The following is a 24738-nucleotide window of genomic DNA, read 5'->3' on the forward strand; positions in this document are numbered from 1 at the left end:
TTGTCTTCAAATCACTTCAGCTTCATTAAGTTTGTTCAAGTCTTTTTGCCTCTGTACACATAACTATTTGACCCAATTTCCTCCAACAGTCTTAATCTTCATCAAGTCTTCCTGGCAACCTCAAGACTGTAGATGAGAGAAGTTGCTAGAAAAATAGGGGGAGGAGAATATAGAGTTGTTGCATTTGATTTTCCATGTCCTCATTTTCATGTAAATCCTGATATTGCAATCTATTTGCAGTGTCTACATTTTACAAACATTGAAAGCTTTCTGGGAGCCATGTTGGTAAAAATTACATTCAAAGTTTAGAGACAATGGAGGTGAAAATGTATGTTAAACTATAAATGGCTTTAGTCTATTTAAATAGGTTCATTTTTTTACAGTTGAAGTTTGTTGACTGAAAAATGCCTTGTGTAAAATGGCATGTTTAAAGCCACCACGGTGCTCCATTCACAAAAAGCACTGGATTTCATGGAAAAAAAGGTCAAAATTGCAGAACTTGCTCCCCAAAACACCGGTGAAAATTCTGAAATTCATTGTAATAAACATGCAATTTGAATTATTATATCACCATCAAATTGTGGCCTGCTAATCACTACTGTGAAAATTATGACAATAAATCTGCTGTCAAATATGTCAACCCGAAAAGCCCTTTGCTGTGTCAATAATACAGGCTAACTGTTCAGTAGGCTAAGGAAATAATTATTTGTACTGCACATGTTTTCCCAATGATTTAAGAAAATAGCTACCTCTTGCATGAACAAAATGAAACAATACTTGTTTGTAAAGTGCTTATTAACTATATAATATTTTAGTCCTTGGTTTGTCTTATTGAAGTCTCAAGTGAGCTTTGTGATTTGATTCATGGTTTCTATTGAGAAAAACAACCAATCATGTGTATTTTGAAAAAAGTCAGCTGCTTTTCAGCTTCTCACTTGCAATTCAGCAAACATGTAAATAAAGACATGTTCCCTGCATATTGGCTGCCAGCACATTGCAAACTCCGCTGCCAGCACATTGCAAACTCCATTGCCAGCACTACAAGCTGGATGCTCGATTACCATCCTTCATCTTCCCTAATACTTAATTTTTGTTCCTATTGCCACTTATTCTCTGCTGTGCCTCTCTTCACATTCTCACTCATTTCTAAGTCTTGTCCTATTGCTCGCTTCTTGCCCTTTCCCAACAGGGCACAATTTAAAAACTTTGCAGACGATACAAAACTTGGAAGTATAGTGAATAGTGAGGAGGAGAGTGATGGACTTCAGGAAGACATACAGGCTGGTGAAATGGGTGGACATGTGGCAGATGAAATTTAATGCAGAAAAGTGTGAAGTGATGCATTTTGGTAGAAAGAATAAGGAAAGGACATATAAACTAAATGGCACAGTCCTAAAGGGGGTGCACGGACAGAGATGTGGGGGAATATGTGTGCATAAATCATTGAAGGTGGCAGGGCAGGTTGAGAAAACAGTTAAGAAGGCTTACGGGATCTTGAGCTTCATAAATAGAGGTATAGAGTACAAAAGTGTGGAAGTTATGATGAACCTGTATGAAACACTGGAGTATTGTGTCCAATTCTGTGCACCACACTTTAGGAAGGATGTGAAGGCCTTGGAGAGGGTGCAGAAACGATTTACGAGAATGATTTCAGGAATGAGGGACTTCAGTTATGTTGATAGACTGGAGAAGTTGGGGTTTGCAATGGAGTAGTGAAGATTGAGAGGAGATTTGATACTGGTGTTCAAAATCATGAGGGGTCTGGACAGAGTAGATAGAGAGAAACTGTTCCCATTGGCATAAGGGTCGAGAACCAGAGGACACAGCTTTAAGGTGATTGGCAAAAGAATCAAAGGCAACGCAAGAAAACATGTTTTTACACTGAGTGGTTAAGATCTGGAATGCACTGCCTGAAAGGGTGGTGGAGGCAGGCTCAATTTTATCTTTCAAACTGGAATTGGATAAGTATTTGAAGGGAAAACATTTGTAGGGCTACAGGGAAAGGGCAGGGGAGTGGGACCAGCTGAGAGTCGGCACAGGCTCAACGGGCCGAATGGCCGCCTTCAGTGCTGCAATTATTCTATGATTATTCCTGTTTATTATCAAGTCCTCTGAAATTTCAGGAGAATGTTTTTATAAGTAGACTTTATTCTCAAATACAAATTGTTTTTGTACTTGTTCGAGTGCTTGTTTATAGTGGACACACATGACTCACAAGCTGTAAAGGGAAAAACGTATTGCCATTGAATTTTGCCCCTCCCCAAACCTGGAATATTACTCGTACCTCAATTCCTTTCCATTTTGGTTGTGTGGGATTGTTAAACTGCAGAACTCATAAACCATGAGAGAAACCGTGTTAACCTGGGTGGAATCTCTATTAGAACTGGAAAGAGTACTATATTATGTAAGATCTTATTGATCTCTGTTCTTCCCTGTCACTCCCCTTTCCCACCCCCCCCCCCCCCAACCCCCCTCTACACACGCCATAATAAAAGGTAGGACACCACATTTATGTGGCATTTTATGTGCAGAACTCGGGCAGTGGAAGCAAGCTAGTCTGAGTGACAACCAGCTCTTGGCCTCTTGGTTTTCTGATTGGCAAACAAATGCTCAACAGCATCTGATGCTGGTCCTTAAAGTCAACCTATGGTGTCAAATGTAGGGCAAGTTCTTTAAAATTTGGATCCAACTCTATGATGTCTCAAAAATCATGCTTTTTGATGCATGCAATATATAAGGCTTTTTTTCTCTTTCTCTCTTTTTCTTGCCCTTTAACTTTATCAACAAATGATGCCTTTCTATTTAATTTTTTTAAATTCATCTTGGGATGTGAATATCGCTGGCAAGGCCAGCATTTATTGCCCATCCCTAATTGCCCTCGAAAATGGTGGTGAGCCACCTTGAACTGCTGCAGTCCTTGTGGTGAAGGTACTCCCACAGTGCTGTTAGCGAGCGAGTTCCAGGATTTCGACGATAAAGGAACGGTGATATATTTCCAACTCAGGATGGTGTGTAACTTGGAGAGGAACTTACAGGTGATGGTGTCACCCATGCGCCTGCTGCCCTTATCCTTCTAGGTGGTAGAAGTCGCGGGTTTGGTAGGTGTTGCCGAAGAAGCCATGGCGAGTTACAGTGCATCTTGTAGGTGGTACACACTGCAGCCACGGTGTGCCGGTGATGCACGGAGTGAATGTTTAAGGTGGTGCTTTGCCCTGAATGGTGTCGAGCTTCTTGAGTGTTGTTGGAGCTGCACTCATCCAGGCAAGTGGAGAGTATTCCATCACACTCCTGACTTATGCCTTGTAGATGATGGAAAGACTTTGGGGAGTCAGGAGGTGAGATACTTGCAGCAGAATACCTATCCTCTGACCTCTTATAGCCACATTATGGCTGGTCCAGTTCAGTTTCTGGTCGCTGGTGTTGCCAGGATGTTGATGGTGGGGGATTTGGCGCTGGTAATGCTGTTGAATGTCAATGGGTGGTGATTAGACTCTTGCTTGTTGGAGATATGGTCATTGCCTGGCACTTAAGTGGCGCGAATGTTACTTGCCATTTATCAGCCCAAGCCTGAATGTTATCCAGGTCTTGCTGCATTCGGGCATGGACTGCATTATTTGAGGAGTTGTGAATGGAACTGAACACTGAAATCATCAACGAACATTCCCTTTCCATTTCTGATCTTATGATGGAGGGAAGGTCATTGATGAAGGAGCTGAAGTGGTTGGGCCTAGGACACTGCCCTGAGGAATTGCTGCAGCAATGTCCTGGGGCTGAGATGATTGACCTCCAACAACCACAACCATCTTCCTTTGTGCTAGGTATAACTCCAGCTAGTGACGAGTTTTCTCCTTTATTCCCATTGAGTTCAGTTTTACTAGATGCCACACTCTGTTAAATCCTGTCTTAATGTCGAGGGCAGTCTCTCTTAAATTCCTTCGGACAAACACATGCGACCCCAAATTTTTTAACGAAAGTACCTGGTGGTCCTGGAGGCGCCTTTGATTCTGGTCGGAGGCCTTCATTCGATGCGTAGTGTACAGGACGATGACTTCCCCGTACGTACGAAAATGCTGGAGTCATGTGGGCCTTGACCACCAATCACTGCAATATTCTCATTGATATTAGGAACTCCGTTTTTACAAGTTCCCATTACTATCAATGAGAATAACCCCCTAAAACAAGAAACACCACATAATAAATTAACAAAAAACCTCGCATATTTAAAATTAATTGAAATTAAAGTTAATTAATTGTTTTAGGAAAACAAATATTTTTTGGAATTTTTTTGTTTTAATAGGGTTGCCTTAATGGACAGGGTTTTTAATCATAAGTATGTATGATTAAATTTAATTTTTATTTGTTTTAAAACTTTACCAGGCATAAGAGTTTGAAGGACATTTGTTGGGCAAATAACCCAATTTCTTCCAGGGATGTGGAGGATCTGTCCCGAAAACTGGCTTTTGCGAGGCCTCGCCGGGTCCGTGCACACTTTGTACAGACCCGGTGAGGCCAGAATTTTCAGCACAATGTAACATCACATAACCATGGCTTGTAGGACGGGCTCACTGATCAAGACTCAGTGCAGTAGTTGACAGGTAGTAAAAGGTGACATGTCTGGGGTTCAATTCCATTAATATAATAGTGAATTTGCACAGTGCAACATGATATGTTTTAATTTGTCATTCTGTCTATAAAATGCTTATTTTAAAAAATTAGTTATCCAGAGAACACTTCCACATAAAATGTCTGCACGTTATGACTGAACTGGAAGCATTTTCCCAGTAGCAACCTTGCACACTATTCAGCTACATACAATCACATTGTCTTGATCTTAATCTTCAGGGCTGAGTCACTCAACCTTATTGCCCGCTTAGAGACCCAGCTTTGCCAGAGGAGCTACAGGGACTGTGCTTTGTTGCATGTCACTTTACATTAGCAAGAAATGTAATATTTATGTCAGCCATGTGAACAAACAGAAGGACATAAAATTTGAGTGTGTAAATGTTCAAAGGATATTTGTCATACTGTGTGTGAAGTACTTAATGCCTTGGGGGTGGGGGGTGGGAGATTGGGGTGGTGTAATGGAGGCAGGACTGCATTTTTAAAAAAAGGTTTAGTGTGCAAATTTCAAGGATACTGATTGTGCTTTTAAAATTTTTCCAAGATGATTTACACATTCTCTGGCTTTCTAGAGAAGTTTTAATAGAATTAATTTCAACTTTTATAGTGCACAGAATTACATAGAATATAAAGCACAGAAAACTGGTAATTCGGCCTAACTAGTCTGCTGGTGTTTATCCTCCCCCCGTGTCGTCTCCCATTCCATCGCCGTCACCTCAGCCTTACAGCCTATCTTTCTATTCCCTTTTCTCTTGTGCTCGTCAAGTTTCCTTTTGAAAGCTTCCAAGCTATTTGCCTCAACCAGTTCCTGTTGTACCGTGTTCCACATTCTAACCACTCTGGGTAAAGAAATTTCTCCTTATTTCCCTGTTGGATTTATGAGTAACTGTCTTGTACATCTGCCCCCTAGTTTTGGATTCTTTCACAAGTGGAAACATTTTCTCCGCATCTACCTTGTCCAACCCATTCATAATTTTATATGGCACGTATTAGCCTATATAAGCGCCGAGATGCTGTTTATCGCCCATATTTGATGATAAATAGAAACTAGCACCCGATTTATCACCCATTTATAGCTGCCGCAACTTCCGGCACACAGGAATGAGTTGAATCGCCTGGCCTATTTTTTTTAATAAAGTCTGACGACATCACTCGTGCAAGGCCCAGAATGCTGTTTATAATGGAAACTAGTGCCCAAATATCGCCCAGATTATCACCGAGCACTACTTTCGCCGTTTTGCACATATTGCGCCCAAATGATGGATCGCCCAAAAAGACGCTCAAGAAAAGCTGCACTCACCTGACCTTAAACCGGCAGTATGAACGCCATTTTGTAAATCGGAGGAAATTTAATAAAAGGCTGCTTGAAGTGGATGGGAGCATTGAAGTAATTCTCGAGTGATTTTAAGGGCGTTTTAGAATCTTGCCAGTCATCTAATCACATTGTGGTCAATTTTGAGTTTATATTGTATTTGTTGAGGACAATTTAAGAATATTTGAAGACAGATTAGGGTATTTATTGTGATGGGGCCTGTAATTTCTCAACCAGTATTGATGACTACTTACATGCTGCAGAATAGAAATAGGCGAAGGTTCATTGAAGAGCATTCCCAATCTAGAGATGGCAGACTGCTGAGGAGGAGGAGGAGGAGACCTTACACTCAACGCATTTACAGGGATAAGTGATCATACCTGAACTTGTCCGATAACGCATGCGTTAGAAGGCTGCGCTTCCGAAAGGAGGTCATCAGTGAGATATGCCAGCTAATTAATGGAGATCTGCAGCCTATCAGGACCGCACTGCCCATTGAGGTTAAGGTTACTGCGGCACTTTCCTTCTATGCATCTGGCTCCTTTCCGGTTTCAGCTGGCGATATTTGCTGCAACTATCAGCACGCCGCACAATGTTGCATTCGACAGGTGACTGAAGCCCTTTATGCTTCCCTATGACCAGGGAGGCAAAGAGTGAGAGGACTTTGGGGTTCTCGAGAATAGCAAACTTCCCCAAGATGCAGGGAGCAATAGACTGTACGCACATCACCCTGCGAGCACCTTTTAGAGGTGTTTCGGAACCGAAAGGGATTCCACTCCCTGAATGTGCAGCTCGTTGTTGACCACAAGCAAATAATCATGGCAGTAAATGCATATTTTCAAGGGAGCGGCCATGATGCACAAATCTTGCGTGAGAGCACTGTCTCTGACCTGTTGAACAATCAGCCACAAGGTCACGGTTGGATGCTGGGGGATAAAGGATATGGCCTTGCCAGTTGGCTCATGACCCCCCCTGCATAATCCCCGGACAGAAGTTGTGAAGCGCTACAACGAAAGCCATATAGCCACACTCGATATTGTCTCAAAGACAATTGGAGTTCTCACGCTTCAGATGTCTGGACTACTTGGAAGGCAACATACAATACCACCCTGAGCAGGTCGCTGAGTTGATTGTGGTGTGTTGCATCTTGCATAACCTAGATATCAGGAGAGGACAACAATTGCTAGATGGGACTGTCGGTCCACTTCAGGAGAGAGGGGAGGAGGAGGAAGATAAGGACCTCTGGGTGGACAATCAGACTGGCGATGAATCCATGTGCCCCCCCAGCACCACCACCACACCACACCACTGGAAAAGCCCTGTGGTAATTACACAGCTGCAAGACTGTTGCGTCAGCAGCTCAAAAATGAATGCTTTGCGTGAAGCTACGTTGGTGACCGTTACAGTTGCATTACGTTTCATCCTTGCCTGGCCTGGCCAATGTTTACAACCCTTGTATTGATGTTTGACCGTACGTTATTGGAAGACACTGCACAACAATTGTAAAGTTCAATAAAATGTTTAAATAATTTAACAATTGATGTAAAAATTTTTATAAACTAACTATAACACCCATCTCCTCCTCCCACCCCTCAACTGTCAACAAAATTTTTCACCCAACAATAAATTTTAAATAACGCTAATACTACAAAAACACCCTCCCACCACCCCCAACATTCAACAAATTTTTAATAACAATAAGAATAGGCAACAATTTTAATTAAAATCGATTAGGCCCCTCTCCCTACCTGCGGCTATGCTTCCCTCCTCTACCTTAACCACCTCATCATTAACCCCCCCCCACTTATGCCCCTAGTAATGGAGCCAAGTCGTCTTGCAGTAGGGGGCCACCTTAAGGGCTGCTGCTGTGGGGGGAGGGGTGATGTTGGCAGATTCAATTCGGGGGGCCGAGGATAAGACGTTTCCGAAGAAAAGTCTTCCGAGTCAGAAGCAACCGCTTCCTCCTGACTCGCATCTGTAGCAGGTGGTACGGCACCTTGGGGTGCAGTGCCGTATCCCGAAACCATGGCCTGCTGCATGGCATCGACTGAGTTGGCTGTTCGCCGCATTGCCGCAACCATCTGCCCCATGGCCTGAGATTCTAGCAGATAGTGTGGCAGTGTTGCCGATCAACCCACCAAACACTTGGAGGAACTCTCGACCAATGTCGACGCTCGCCCTCGACAGAGACACCGTGTCCTCATTCACATCTGCGCGTGACTACCTAGCCGGCCCAACCTCCCGCGGGGTCGGTATGGGCACTGGTCGACTGAGTGCCCTGCTGCAGGCCGCTTGGCCCCGCTACTTCATCCGTTGAGGATGATCCTTGAGGCGGCTCATCCTCCTCGGTTGTATCTTCTTCCCCCGTGGTCAGCACAACCTGCAGCAATTAGGGTGATGCTCCAGGGGCCTCCTGTTGCGCCCGGGGAGCTGGAAAACATAATTGAGGTTAGTAGAAGAGAAGAGGAGAAATGAGAGTGCTTGTGCTGCGCAGGCATATGTGAACGAGAGGCGTTGCATATAATTAACATGAGAGTACAGAAGCTGCGTGCATAACATTACATCATTCATATATTTTAATCAAATGGCACTAAATTACTTTAAATGACCACTGGTTTACACATTACTCACGTGGCGCAACTACGGGATCAGCAACACCACAGGTGCCAGAACGATTATGCGCCCCTACAAGGGCTAAGGCACGCTCCTCCAGGTTGGTTAACTGAAAAAGATCCGCAGGCCCTCCTCCGGTCCGCCTTTGCTCTGTCTGATTCTTCAATATCTTCTGCAACTGTGACAAGAGCATGACATAAACTGATTGCCGAGGTACTATTATGGAAACACACATATATTGTAATCCACAATTAGTCATCAGACATGCTATTCATTGTTAACTTTATACACTAATATGGTTTGTATGCAATTAATGCATGGTTATATAATATCTACGTTCAGAGAAGAAATTTAATAAGATCGTGGTTAGGAACAAATGCGTGACACCAACCCCCTCGCGTATAATCCACGGGCCGTGCCATTTGCTGCCTGAGGGGATAAGCTCGGCAATGTCTAGACCATGACGGGAAGGGGCACCGTGACCCTGGGCTGTGCTCTGAGACCTCCGTGTGGCCAGAGCTAATGTCCCAAGTGTCCCAGGGCAGCTCTCCCCCAGTCCAGGCTGGGTCATTGTGTGACTGACAGCAGCCGGAGAGACTCACAGTCTGGGCAAAGCTGAGCGGCCCCCTCACCACTCAGTTATGCCTCCATCCACCAACCTAACCAAAAAGGAGACGGTGCCCAAGTTAAAGAGTTGCTCATAGCACACAAGCAGTGATATAATTTAATAATTCTCCTTCTAAACTAAAGTGGTAGAAATGCCGAGTGTTTGCGGTCTGTCTGTTTCCAGACATTCCTTTGGCCCCAATTTTCGATCAAAGTGTTTAAATAATAATACTGTTGATTCAGTTTAAGGCATTTCAGCAAGATTACAAATGCACATTTGCAAGGAATGGTTCCTGGGACACCTGTCCTCCCAGGGTTAGAGTCCTGGGCCCTGCCCTCCCAGGATTAGAGTCCTGGGGATGCAGGTTTCGACCCCAATCCAAATTTTAACAGGGATGCTACCCAAGATTACCCAGCTTAATTACAATCCAGCAGATTTACATTCTAATTGATGTCAGTGCATCATTACAATTATTAATTTAATACTTACTCTTTCAGATGCCACCAGACTGTTCCAGCGCTTGTGGCACTGGTTTGGCGCTCTCTCGTTGTGGGCTGCCGAAGTTACCACTTAGGCGATGTCCGCCCATATTCGCTGGTATATCCGGGGGGGGGGGAGGATTCTCACACCTACCCCGGGTTAATTGGCCCCACCAAGTCTCCAACTTGTGGACCAGAGCTTCGTTGGCTTCATCAGTAAAGACTTTCGCCCTCCTTCTCCCTGTAACTTCCGCAACATCACTCTCTCCTGTTCCATCTCCATTGCCGTGACACAACCTTCCTTTTCTCTCATTCCCTGATGACCCCTGACCTCCGAATCGTGGGAAAAGTTAATGAACTGATTAAAAAAAGAACGCCCATGCGCAGAACGGCCGTTGCTATGGACACTGCCCTTGCATGACTGAATACATCGCTATCGTCCATTTCACACCGCTAAGGCTATCGCCTCAATTAAAAAGGCGAAACTAGCGGTTTTTAAAATGGGCGATATTCCGGCGATACTGAAAAGTAAAACAACCACTAATGCCAGAAATATTGTCCAAGCAATGATAATGGAAAGTTTAGCCCATCGACTTCAATTGGGTCACTTCTAAGAAAAAAAACCCCAACCTGTTCCCGATAGCTGTAATCTCTCAGTTCTGGTACCATAGTTGTAAATCTTTTTTGCACTTTCTCCAGTGCTTCTATATCCTCCTTGTAGTATGGAGACCAGAACTGTGCATAGCACTCAAGTATGGCCTGACCAAGGTCCTATACAAGTTTAACAACTTCACTCCTTTTGAATTCTATACCCCTAGAAATAAATCCCTGTGCTTTGACATTTTTAATTGCTGTGTTGACCTGCAATGCTGCTTTTAATAATTTGTTCACCTGTATCACTAGATCCCTTTGGTCTTCTGCTACCCCATTCAGTCTCTTTTTTTCTAAAGTGTAGGTGATGTTTCTATTTTTCCTACCGAAGTGCATCACCTCAGATTTATCTATGTTAAAGTTCATTTTCCACTTAACTGCCCAGTCTGCAAGTTTTCTCATGTCTTCTTGTATTATGTTGCATTCTTCCTCAGTGTTGGCTACACCCTGCAGTTTGGCATCATCTGCAAATTTGATAGTTACTTGTTCCCAAGTCCAAATCATTAATATTAGGATAGGTGACCAAAAGCTTGATCAGAGGTAGGTTTAAAGGAATGTCTTAAAGGAGGAGAGAGTGATAGAGAGATGGAGAGGTTTAGGGAGGGAATTCCAGAGCTTGGGGCCCATTAGGAGGGCCTTTATAATACCTTCCCCTTGCCCTGGCTGTTAGTTAACTTAGCACACACTGGGCAATGAACACACGGCCTTGCTCGTCTCCATGGTTCAGCCATTCCTAGGCTAAACTTGTACAGCAAGTGGGAGGCAGCACAGATGAGCATTTATTACCTGGGACACTTTGTCTTATTCTTGTCTGCAATCGATTTCATACTTAAAATGGTCAGTCACCATCGTGCAGCCTTTGCAGCAATCTTTGTCTTACACAGAACTGGGGTTGCCAACTCTGGTTGGAAGTATTCCTGGAGGTTTCATCACATAACCTCCTGCCTGCAATTACCTCACCCAATCGAAAAAGCTTCCTCGCTCCCCTTTCATCTACAATATTTTTATAACTAATAAATTAAAGTGTTCAAAAAAAATGAAAACATAATTTTTTTTACTACCCTGGGTTCTCCCTGAAGTTGCTCGCAGCAGTGTCTCGGAGATTAATCTTTAATTCCTGCAGTCTCCCATTAATTGAATGGTTATGTATTAACTTTAGACCAAACGTTCTAAGACTTATTTTGAGCTGTAAGCTGGATAAAGAAGATCTTCAGATGTTCAATAAAAAGATCATTTTGTTCTTTCATATATGCCAACCTAGAAAATTAAACCAATAGCTTCAAACTGGTGATACTGCTTTTTTTTTTTAAAACTGTTGCGTCAAAAATAGCCTCCTTCGCACTCACTCCCATTTCATAGTGGCATCGTTCTCTCTGACCCCTGACAATGCTACTCTAGGAGATAGAACTCTACTATGGTGAGAATTCCTGACCTTGCAAAACCATTGTTGGTACAAATTTCCTTCACTACCAGCGGTATAAGGGTATTTCTTTTATTGTATATCACAACATAAACTACATAATTCCTATGGAGAGGTTTAAGTGTGTTCAAAGAACGTCTGCTTCTATATTAATCTTATGTTGGCATGTTTTTGGGTTCATTCATTCTTGGGATATGGGCTTTCCTACCAGGCTGGCATTTATTGCCTATTCCTAATTGCCCTTGAGAAGTTGGTTTGTGAGCTTCCTTGATCCACTGCAGTCCATGGGGGGAAGGTGCTCCTACGTGTGTTCCCGATGTTGGGGAAGTCCAGAACCAGGGGACACAGTCTTAGAATAAGGGGTAGGCCATTTAGGACTGAGATGAGGAGAAACTTCTTCATTCAGAGAGTTGTTAAACCTGTGGAATTCCCTGCCGCAGAGATTTGTTGATGCCAGTTCATTGGATATATTCAAGAGGGAGTTAGATATGGCCCTTACAGCTAAGGGGATCAAGGGATATGGAGAGAAAGCAGGAAAGGGGTACTGAGGGAATGATCAGCCATGATCTTATTGAATGGTGGTGCAGGCTCGAAGGGCGGAATGGCCTACTCCTGCACCTATTTTCTATGTTTCTATGTTTAAATTGCTATTGGGTAAGGACTTGAAGGAACAGCAATTATATGTCCAAGTCAGGATGGTGTGTGACTAGGAAGGGATCTTGGAGATGATGGTGCTCCCATACACTTTCTGCCCTTGACCTTCGAGGTGGTTGAGGTTGTGGGTTTGGGAGGTGCTGCCGAAGAAGCCTTGGCTCGCTACTACATATGGCAGCTACTCTACGCCGATGGCGGAGGGAGTGGATGTTTAAACCAGTGGATGGGGTGTCGATTAAGTGGATTGCTTTGTCCTGGATAGTGTCGAGCTTGTTGACTGTTGTTGGAGCCGTACTTATCCAGGCAAGTGGAGAGAATTCCATCACACTCCTGACTTGTGCCTTGTAGATGGTGGAGAGGCTTTGGGGAGTCGGGAGGTGAGCCACTCTCAGTGGTGGTAACACTATTGAATGTCAAGGGGAGGTGGTTATGCTCTCTCTCTCATTGGAGATGGTTCCTGCCTGACACTTGTGTTGGGCTGTTGTGACAAGTAATGTTTGCTTAAGTCTGGATGTTGTCCAGATCTTGGTGCATGCGGGCATGGACTGCTTCGTTACCTGAGGCATTGCGAATGGAGCAAAACAATGCAATTATCACTTCTGACCTTATGATGGAGGGAAGGTCAGAAATGAAGCAGCTGATGATAGTTGGGCCTCGGACACTGCCCCAAGGAACTCCTGTAGAGATGATCTGAGGCTAACATGATTGGCCGGCAACGACACCAATCATCTATCTTTGAGCCAGGTATTACTCAAGCTTGTGGAGAGTTTTCCCCCAATCCCCATTGTTTTACTGGGGCTCCTTGGTGCCGCACTTGGTCAAATGCTGCTTTGATGTCGAGGACAGTCACTTTCGCCTCACCTCTGGAATTGATCTCGTGTCCATATTTGGATCCAAGGCTTGAATGAGGTTTGAAGCCAAGTAGTTCTGGCGGAACCGGAACTAAGCATCGGTAATCAGGTTATTGGTGAGTACGTGCTGCTTGATAGCGCTGTTGATGACTCCTTGAGAGTAGGCTGATGGGACAAGTTACATTTGCTCTACTTCTTGTTGACTGGATTTCGTTGGGTAATTTTCCACATTATCTAGTAGATGCCAGTGATGCAGCTGTACTAGAAGAGCTTAGCTAAGGGTATGGCTAGTACTGGAGTGCAAGTCTTCAGCACTACAGCCGGGATATTATTAGCCTTTGCTGCGACCAGTGCACTCAACCGTTTCTTAATGTCACGTAGAGTAAGTTAAAATGGCTGAAGACTGGCATCTGTGATGGTGGGGTCCTCAGGAGGAGGCTTAGAAGGATCATCCACTTGGCACTTCTGTCTGACGATGGTTGCGAACACTTGAGTCTTTTGCACTTGCATGCTGGAACATCGGCATCCTTGAGGATGGGGATCTGCCCCCCCCACCCTTCCATTAGTTGCTTAATTGCCCATCACCATTTGCGACTTCATTGTGAGATAATTTAGTTCTGTTTATAGCATTCTGCTTCCATTGTTTAGCATGCATGTAGTTCTGTGCTGCAGCTTCAGCAGGGTGGCACCTCGTTTTCGGGTACACTTTATTTCACTATATTTTGGCTCTGATATCATAACTCTAAGGACTAATGCTGCAGAAAAACCTTTAAATAGTTTTTTTTTTCCCCTTTTGACATAGGAAGAAAATTAAACATATAAATTATTAGTTGTAATCAAAACTGTCTCTTCCACTATCTTGCAGAAGTTTCAAATCAATCTGTTCTTTACAAGCCTCTTTTTGGAACAGAATCACTAGTTTTATATCCCTAGATTTTGAATATTCCAGAAAACAATTTAAAAAGAAACTGGCATTCATGTGCAAACCGAATCAATCGCACACAGCATTGTTTAAGTTTGTATTGTACCCCTCTCCTGTCTGTAATTAACAATATTGTATTGAAATGAGCTTGGAATAATCTGAACTATAGTTTTTTTTAATACTATGACTGGATTTAAAGGAGCAGCAAATCAATAGTAGATAATCAAACTTGTTTTTTGTCCCAGTTAATTTAAGTAATAAATAGGGTTTTCATTCAGTGCAAAATAAGACTAGTTTAATTTTTCAACCCCTTGCTTGCATAATTTGATTACAAGTTCTTATTTTCTTCTTAGGTTTGAGCACTGAAGGACTGTATCGTGTAAGTGGGAACAGAACTGATCAAGATAACATTCAACGGCAGTTTGATCAAGGTAACATTTAATACCATTGTTTCTAAGCTCCAAAAATAAAGCTTTTTGTCAGTAATGTATCATGGTATTGGCATCTTTCTATAACTACATATAGGGTTAATAAGCCAATGGGCTAGCTTGGTTTGATGCTTGAAAAAAGAACAATCATGATAGATATGGCCAGGTGTCCAAGGAGAAATCAAGTTATTCAGTTGAGATAAATGCATCTTGCCGGTTTTATTTGTATACATGTTTAATTGACAGTTGTTTTGGAATTCTGAGACACGCATTTAATTTCCTTTACCCCAGTTGTTACTACTTGTGTATATATAAAGTATTTCTCAGTCAGTCTTAAAATTGAGAAGTCTTGTCTGAAGCCAGAGAGACACTCCATGGGCAGTCAACAACATGAAGGGACCCTGTGTCTGGTTCCTCCTTGTGTTGTAATTTTGAGTAGCCAATGTGACTACTATTTTCCATCTGACAAGAAGGGATTGTTAAACGTGTATTTTCTGTAAGTCCACAGTAACGTGCCATTGTTCACTTTCTAGATCTAGGCAGCAGAAAGGCACGTCCACCAATGGTAGGGCAAAGGGGGAGATGCCGAATAGGCTAGAGTCCGAGGAATGGAGAGTTTGGTGGTAGTTTTAGGGCTGGAGGAGGTTATAGATAGGGAGGGTCGAGTTTACAAAGGGGTTTAAACAAAGAACTTCAAATTGGAGGCATTGGGGGACTGCGAGCCAATGTAGGCCAGGGCGGATAGGTGTGATGAATGAGCAAGACTTGGTGTTGGATAGGATACAGGCAGTGGAGTTTTGGATGACATGATATTTACAGAGGTTGGAGGATGGGAGGCCAGCCATGAGGACATTGGAATAGTCGAGTCTGGAAATGACAAAGGCAGCATGTGGAGTGAGGTGGGTTGGACGCAGATGATGATATGGAGGTGGAAGTAGGAAGTAAACACCGAGTCACAAAAGAAGATATGCGGGAAGTTGACCAAAAGGTTGATCAAAGAGGTAGGTTTTAAGGAATGTCTTAAAGGAGGGTAGAGAGGGTTTAGGCAGGGAATTCCAGAGCTTATTCGGGCCTTGGCAGCTGGAGGCACGGCCACCAATTGGGGAGTGATTAAAATCAGGGATACTCAAGAGGCCAGAATTAGAGGAGTGCAGATATCTTGGAGGATTGTGGGGCTAGAGGAGATTACAGAGATGGGGAGGGTCGTGGCCATGGAAAAATTTGAAAACCAGGACGAGGATTATAAAATCGAGGCATTGCTTAACCGGGAGTCACTGTAGGTAAGTGAGCGAAAGGGATAATGAGTGAACACGACTTGGTGCGAGCTAAGACACGGGCAGCCGAATTTTAGATGACTTCAAGTTTACAGAGGATAGAACGTGGGAGGCCAGTCAGGAGTGCGTTGGAATAGTCAAGTCTGGAGCTACCAAAGGCAAGGATGAGGGTTTCAGCAGCAGATGTGAAGTCTGGCGATGGCCCGAAGGTGGAAATAGGCAGTCTGAGTGATGGCGTGGATAGGTGATCGGAAACTCATTTCGGGGTCAAATATGACACCAAGGTTGCGAACAGTCTGGTTCAGCCTCAGAAAGTTGCCAGGGAGAGGGATGGAGTCAGTGGCTAGGGAAGAGAGTTGTGACAGGGACCGAAGACGATGGCTTTCCAGTATTTCGTTCGAGGAAATTTCTGCTCATCCAGTACTGGATGTCAGACAAGCAGTTAGACAATTTTGAGATAGAGGAGGGGTTGAAAAGAGATTGTGTTGAGTTCGAGCTGGGTGTTGTTATCTTACATGTGGAAATTGACGCTGTGTTTTTGGATGATGTCACCAAGGGGCAGTATGTAGATGGGAAATAGGAGGGGGCCACGATTAATTCCTTGGTGCACATCAGGGGTAATGATGCGGAAGCAGGAAGAGAAGCCATTCTTTGGCTACGATTATATAGATAGAATAGAGCCAGGCGAGTGCAGTCCCACCCAGCTGGATGAAGGTGGAGAGGCGTTTGAGGAGGATGATGTGGGCAACTGTCTCAAATGCCGCAGACGGGTCGAGAAGGACGAGGAGAGATAGTTTACCTATGACATTTGTGACTTTGATGAGAGCCATTTGGGTACTGTGGCAGGGGCGGAAACCTGAATAGAAGGATTCAAACATGGAGTTGCGGGAAGGATAGGCATGGATTTTGGGTGACAACACATTCAAGGACTTTGGAGAGGAAAGGGAGGTTGGAGATGGGCAGTAGTTTGCAAGGACAGAGGGGTCAAGGGTTGGAGAGGGGTGATGATGGCAGATTTGAAGGAGAAGGGGGGAGGCAGTAGCTGAAAAGAGAGAACCATTAACAATAACTATATCAGCTAACATGAGAACCAGGAAGGGAAGTTAGGTGGTCAGCAGTTTAGTGGGAATAGGATCGAGGATGTAGGTCTCATAGACAAAATGAGCACGGAGAGGGCATGAGGGGAGATTGGAGAGAAACAGGAGAAAGATTAAAGTTCAGGGCCAATGGGGTAGGAAACTGAGGGAAATGGCAGAGGCAGCTGATCAGATGGTCTCCATCTCAGTGACAAAGAAGTCCAGGAGCTCTGCGCATTTGTTGTTGGAGGTTAGGGTGGAGGAGACTGGAGAGGGGTTTAGGAAGACGGTTTGTAGCAGAGCATAGAAGCCAGGGGTTATCTTTACATTCCAGAATGAACCTGTTTTGGCAGACGAGAGCAGGACCCAATAGTGCTTTGTGGTCCAGCCAGATCCGGCGGTGAATGGCTAAACCAGGTGTCTGCCATATCTGTTCAAGTCTGCGTCCCTTGGACTTAAGGGAGCAGAGATGAGGGCTGGACCCGGGGGAACGACTAGGGTGAAGAAGAGTAATGGTTTTAATGGGAAGTGGGGCATCGAAGGTGGAGGCAAGGGTGTGGTTGAGCTGCAGAAATGTTGTGGTGAATGGAGGGCCAAAAGCTATACAGCTGCGATTTTGAAAGTATAGTTGTAAGTGAATTGGGGGAGTTTTTTTCCCGGGGCGGACATAGAAGGAAGTAAGGTTAAAAGTGGGAAGGGGGAGAGCGATACAAGGGAGTGATCAGAGATGGCCTTATCTGTGATTAACTTGATGGTAGTAGCGAGGTCACTTGAGATGGCAAGGTCAAGGGTGAAATATGGGTGGGGGGGTTTACATGGAGGGAGAGATTAAAGAAGGGTAGGAGGGTGGCGAACTCAGGAGAGAGAGCTTGATGAATTGCGATGGAGATTGAAATCGCTGAATATTGGAGGTCACTCGGTGCAGAGATGGGGAGAGGAAAGCAGTGAGGGTATCTTGGTGAGAAAATCTTTATGGTACCTGGATGAGCTGTAGAGAACGAGGATTTTAAATGACATGAGAGGGATGGAATAAGGTGAGATGCTCAAAGGAGGAGAAAGTGCTAGATTTGGAGGACAGACCAAGATGTGATTTGGTGATCAGAGCCACACTGCCACGGTCTGGGCGGGAACGTGGTGGAAGGTGGAGGCTTCATTTAGGGGGAAGGTGTCATCACCCCATAGCCAGGTTTTCATCAAGGCCATGACGTCGATGTAATCATCCACAATAAGCTCACGGATGGGAAGGGCCTTGTTCACAAGTAAATGGACATTCTGGAGGGACATGCAGAGAGGGTGGTGATAGCTGATCCACAGGCAGAGTCCACATGTTCAGCATTGGGAGGGACGAATTGGATGGGGAACAGATTGGCAAGATTAGCCCCCAGCGGTCGCGCTGGCCAGGAAGATCGGCGAGCGAGTAGGTGGGGCAGTTGGGAATGCTGCTCATGGAGAGGCAGTGATGAGTGTTTCAGTGATGCTAGATAAGTACGAGAGAGAAAGGAATGGAAAAATATGCTGACGGTTAAATTAAGTGGGCGGAGGCTCGTGTGGAGCATAAACACCAGCAGACTAGTTGGACCAAATGGCCTGTTTCTATGCTGTACATTGTGTAAGGTAAGTCTCATGGACGAGGTGAGCTCAAAGGGGGCATGATGGGAGGAAAAAGTAGGGATAGACAAGGGTTCAGGGCCTGCACATTGGGAATCCTGGAGGGAGATTTGGCTTGGGGAAGGGAGAAACTCACTAAGTATGGCAGAAATATTAAATGAGTACTTTGCATCAGTCTTCACCCTTGAAGATGATGCTCGAATATTAGAATTTAATAATAGTTTGTTAGTAACATTAACATAGATAAACATATTGTTTTAGAAAGAATTAAGAACTTGAAAATCGATCGAGCAGCCAGGCAGGACGATATCCACCCGAGGATCTTCCAGGAGATGGGACATGTGCTGTGCGAGCCCCTGGCCTGTATTTTTAATAGCTCACTGCACTCTGGAATGGTTCCTACAGATTGGAAGGAGGCTAATGTAGTTCCCATTTTTTTTAAAAAGATGACGGGACCCGGGTAACTATAGGCCCATCAGTTTAACATCAGTAATAGGTAAGTTGCTTGAAGGAATCATAAGGGATGCAATATATAAATAGTTGGATAGGGGGGGACATATTGAGGACACCCAACATGGCTAAAAAAGAGGTCATGTCTCACAAATCTAATTGTTTTTTTTTGGAAAAGTTACAAAGTTGGTGGATAAGGGAAGCCCAGTAGACAATGGGTCGGAAATTGTGGCCTCGCCGGGTGCATACGATGTGCGCGCACACCCGAAGAGGCCTCGCAAATGCTGGTTCTCGCCGAGCAGTGCGCATGTGCCAAGAACTGGCTTTTGCGATCTGTCAAAATTTGCCCAACTCTTGCCCAGCTAATGTTCTTCAAACTCTTAAGACTGGTAAAAGCAGGTGTATAACCTACTTTTACCAGCGTAAGAGTTTTAAAACTTAGAAAAATTAAACTTAATCACACATTTTTATATTAAAAACGCTGTCCATTAAGACAAGTTTATTTTTTAACCCTATTAAAATACATTAAAAAAAATTCAAAAATGTATATTTTTTTCTAAAACATTTAATTACATTCAATTTCAATTAATTTTAAATTAGATGTTTTTTTTTACTTTATGTTTTTGGGGGTGTTCTCATTGATAGTAATGGGAGCTCGTACAGACAGAGCTCCCATTATTATCAATGAGAATACTAGATGTCCATTGGTGGTCCAGGCCCACATGATCCCAGGCTATGAATACGTACCTGGAAGACATGTTCCCATATGCTGCACAGCGAATGGAGGCCTCCGACCGTAATCCTACGTTCCTCCGGGACCACCGGGTATTTTGTAAAAAAAATTTGGGTTGAAGGCGTTCGTCCGAAGGAAGCCTCTGACCACAATTGCCCCCCCCCCCCCCAATTGTCTACTTTGATTTCCAAAAAGTTTTTGAAGGGGTACCTCATAAGAGGCTTCTTTATAAGATTGGAGTCTCTGGTATTAGTGAAAATATATTGAGTTGGATTCAGAAATGGCTGGCAGGACGCAGGCAAAGAGTAGTTATAGATGGATTTGGATATGTTTGGAGACCGGTCACCAGTGGTGTCCCGCAGGGATCCGTGTTGGGACCATTGCTTTTTACTATTTTTATTAATGATCTGGATTTTGGATTTGGGGGCACAATTTGCAGATGATACCAAGATCTGTGCGGGTGTTAGAACTGTAGAAGATGCTCGTCTGCTTCAGGCAGATCTTAATGTGGTAGAAGATTGGGCTCGACTGGAAAAGTATGTATAACTTAGATAAGTGCAATGTTATGCATGTGGGATGGGCAAATGCTCAACATTCATACATCCTCCAGGGAAAGGCATTAAAGATGGTGGAGATAACAAGAGATTTGGGCATTCGAGTGCATGCATCCTTAAAGGTACATGAGCAATGCCGTGCAGTGAAAGCTAGAGCCAATACGGCGTTGGGATATATCCATAGGACGTTTGAGTATAAGACGGGGCGTACTGTTTTGCTATTGTACAAGACCGTAGTCAGACTGCACTTGGAATACTGTGTCCAGTTTTGGTGGTCTCACATGGTTGGTGATACTGAGGCTCTGGAAAGGATTCTGAAGAGGGTCACTAGACTAATTACAAGTCTAAAGCATCTTAGTTATCAAGATAGGCTAACAGAGTTGGGACTCTACACTTTAGAGCAGCGTAGACTTTGGGGAGATCTAATTGAGGTTTATAAGAAGGAAATAGATGGTTTATCAGCTGACAGTCTACATCAATTAAATAGGTTAGGCAGGACCAGGGGTCACAAATTTAAGTTGTATAGGGCTATATCTAGGTTCGACAGGAGGAAGTGATTCTTTTCCCAGAGAATAGTAGATCTTTGGAACAAGCTGCCGTTTCATGTGGTGGATGCGAAAACTGGATTTGTTTCTGGCTGCAGCGGAAATCACCTCTTACAGAAGATAGGTACTGCAGGGAATTCAAGGCCAGAGTGATGATCTGGACTTGTTTTGATCGCCTAGATGGCTCGGAGAGGAATTTCCCAAATTTTATTCCCAAATTGACCTGGGCTTTCAGGGCTACGGCTAACAGCCAAATTAAAAAGTGGAAACTAGCGGGTTTCAAAATGTCCGATATTCCGGCGATGTCGAAAAAATATATAATTGCTAATGCCGGAAATACTGCCCATTTTGGGGCGATCTGGACACCAATGCAAAGTCGAGCCCATAGTTTTTTCAGGCAATGCTAAATAATTTGGGGATTACAGGGTAAACCAGCCAACTGCTTAGAATTGTGATGTGTAGGGCTGTACACATACTACATTTTAAGTGATGGGAATTAGTACAGCTATTTATTCTATGGAAGATTCATTTTTTGAAATATTTTAATTAGTTTAAAACTAAAGTACTTCATTTGGAATTTGTATGTAACTTAAATCCTGGTGAATATTTATTTTAGCTTTATAATATGTATCTAAAGTGTTCTGAAATGCATCAGATGTGAAAATTCTGGCAAGTGCAGCATAGCCAAATTGAGGAATCAACTGAAACCAACAATTTGTGAAACTTTGTATTTTCATAAGTAAATACGTCATTCAGTAGTTTCCTCCCCTTTTAAAGCATACTCTAAAAATTAAAATGGGATTCCATATCAAATGGATAATCTTGCATTTTTATGTATATCCCAGTTTTGCCAATCCGTGACACAAAAAGAGGAAAAAGCCCATGTCGAAGGCTTGTCTGCCTCTAATTTCAATCTTGACCACCCTTCAATTTCTTATGGAACCTACATACAACATGATTTCTCTTTCTATACTTGAAAAAAGAGCTTAATAACCACATTCTGTTAAAAGTGAAAAGCTGAAAAACTGCAAACCATGACAAAGAAGGCAAGTGAATTGTCATGTTGATTTGTAGTTGAAAATTTGCTTTTGGAACCCAGGTTTATCGTGATGCAAATGTCAGTATCGATTTTCTTTCCTGCATGATGAGGGAAGCTCAGGGCTTCTGCTTGCACTTCCCTCTGGCTGTGTGGCTGAAATTGGGAATTTATGATGAGTGGGAGATTCAACTCGTAACCACCACTCCAAAGCACAATGTTATGTTCCAATTTGTTTCTGCCATCTGTTTATGGAATGCTTGTGTGTAAATGCATGAAGCGTGGTCAATAAGGTTAGTGAGTTGCAAGCGCAAATAGCCACGTGGGAATATGATGTAGTGGCAATACATCCTGCCTCAAAAAAGGGGAGGATTGGATGCTTAATTTTCATGCAAGAACTATAGGATAGTGACAATGGGAGACTTTTAACTAGCCCAATATTGAATGGGGCTGTGATTGTGTTAAGGGCAGAGAAGGTCAGGAATTTCTGGTGTGTGTTCAGAAGTATTTTCTTGATCAGTATGATTGCTTCCCAACGAGGAAGGAGACATTGCCGGATCTCATCCTGGGGAATGAAGTGGGTCACGTGGAGAATGTCATTCAGAGCATCTCTGGATGAGTGATCATAGTATCGTAAGCTTTAGATTAGTAATGGAGAAGGATAAGAAGCAATCTAATAAAAATACTTAACTGGAGGAGGGCTAATTTCAGCAAATTGAGGAGGGATCTGGCCTGGTGAATTGAAGTCAAAGACTGTCTTTAAAGAGGAAATGGTTCGGGTACAGTCTAGGTAAATTAGGGGGAAAGGGTGGGCAACCAAAACCAGAGCTCTCTGGATGACAAAGGAGTTAGAGTATAGGACAAATGTCAGCTTGATAATACAAGGGAGAATCAGGCTGAATATAAAAAGTACAGAGGAGAAAGGAAATAAGAGGGGCAAAGAGACAGTACGAGAATAGATTGGTGGCTAACAAAAAAGGGAATCCAAATATCTTTGATAGGCATGTTAACAGTAAATGGGTTGTCAGAAGAGTGGTGGGGCCAATTAGGGACCAAAATGGAGAACTATTCATGGAGGCAAAAGGCATGGCTGAGGTACTAAATGAGTACTTTGCATCACTGTTTACCAAAGCAGACGACTTTGCCAAAGGTATGGTAAACAAGGAGGTTGCAAGAATATTGGATGAGATAAAAAGGAGGTACTAGGTGGTGTTTAAAGTGGATAAATCACCCGGTCCGGATGGGATGAGAATCCTAGGTTGCTGAGGGAAGTAAGGATAGAAATTGCGGAGGTGCTGGCCACAATCCTCCTTCAATACAGGGGTGGTGCCAAAGGACTGGAGGATTGCAAATGTTACACCTTGTTCAAAAAAGGGGGAGAAGGATAAACCTGGCAATTACAGGACAGCCATTTTAACGGTGGGATGATTTTTGAAACAATAATTCAGGAGAAAATTAACAGCCACTTGGACAAGCATGGATGAATAAAGAAGAGCCAGCATGATTTGATAAGGGCAAATGATGTTTGACCAACTTGTTTAAGTTTTTTGATGAGGTAACAGAGAGGATGGATGGACTTCCAAAAGGCATTTGATAAATTACCACATTAGGCTTGTTAGTAAAATTGAAGCCCATGGGATAAAAAGGGCAGTAGCAGTATGGATACAAAATTGGGTTAGAAAACAGAGTTGTGGTGACTGTCTGTTTTTCGAACAGGAGGGAGGTATACAGTGGCGTTCCCCAAGATTCAGTACTAGGGCCACTGCTGGTTTTGATATAGATTAATGACTTGAACTTGGCGGTACAGGGCACAATTTCAAAATTTGCAGATGACGTGAAACTTGGAAGTGTAAACAGTGAGAAAGATAGTAATAAGAAATAGGAGTAGGCCATTTGGCCCCTCGAGCTAGCTCCGCCATTCAATAAGATCATGGCTGATCTGATCCTGGCCTCAACTCCATTTCCTTGCACGCTCCCCATAAACCCTTGACTCCCTTATCATTCAAAAATCTGTCTCTCTCCATCTCAAATATGTTCAAAGACCCAGCCTCCACAGCTCTCTGGGGTAGAGAATTCCAAACATTCACTTCAAAATGGTATAATCAGGCTGGTGGAATGGTCAAACACATGGTAGATGAAATTCAAAGCCGTAAAGTGTGAGGTGATACATTTTGGTAGGAGGAATGAGGGAGAGCCCAAACATACTAAATGGTACAATTTTAAAGGGGGTGCAAGAAGAGAGAGACCAGGGTGTTTGTGTGCAAATCATTGAATGTGACAGGACAGGTTAACAAAGCAATTAATAAAGCATATGGGATCCTGCGCTTGAAAAATAAAGGCATAAGAGTAAAAAAGCCAGGAAGTTATGCTAAGCCAGGGACTTATATAAAACACAAATTTGGCCCCAGCTGGAGGATTGTGTCAAATTCTGGGCACCACACTTTAAGAAGGACATGAAGACTTTGGAGAGGATACAAAAGAGATTTACTAGAATGGTTCTGGGGATGAGGAATTACAGTTACACGAATAGACTGGAGAAGCTGGGGTTGTTCTCCTGAGAGCAGAGAAGGCCAAGAGGTGATTTAATAGAGGTGTTTAAAATCATGAAGGATTTAGAGAGTAAATAAAAATAAACTGTTTCCAAGAGCTAAGGATTCTTAACGAGAGGGTACAGATTTAAGGTGATTGGCAAAAGAACCAGAGGCAACATGAGGATGACCTTTTTTAGGCAACAGGTGGTTAGAATTTTGAATGCCCTGCCTCTGAGGGTGGTGGATACAGATTCAATAGTAGCCTTCAAAAAGGAATTGGACAAATACTTAAAGGAGTAAAAAATTGCAGGGACGTGGGAAAAAGTAGGGGAGTGGATCTAACTAGATTGCACTTCTGAAAGAACTGATGCATA

The 24738-nt window shown here is 43.4% G+C and overlaps 1 protein-coding gene across 3 annotated transcripts in view; it reads left to right on the top strand.

Annotated features, from left to right (window-relative positions):
- arhgap5 (Rho GTPase activating protein 5) overlaps positions 1-24738 on the top strand; it is a 95513-nt gene that overhangs the window by 58498 nt on the left and 12277 nt on the right. For all 3 annotated transcript variants that reach the window (XM_070879053.1, XM_070879054.1, XM_070879055.1), the window contains exon 4: positions 14483-14560. In XM_070879053.1, the coding sequence (XP_070735154.1) occupies positions 14483-14560 (78 nt within the window). The remainder of the gene's footprint in view (positions 1-14482; positions 14561-24738) is intronic.

Source organism: Pristiophorus japonicus, chromosome 4 (genome assembly GCF_044704955.1).
Source record: "Pristiophorus japonicus isolate sPriJap1 chromosome 4, sPriJap1.hap1, whole genome shotgun sequence".
Taxonomy (NCBI): Eukaryota; Metazoa; Chordata; class Chondrichthyes; family Pristiophoridae; genus Pristiophorus; species Pristiophorus japonicus.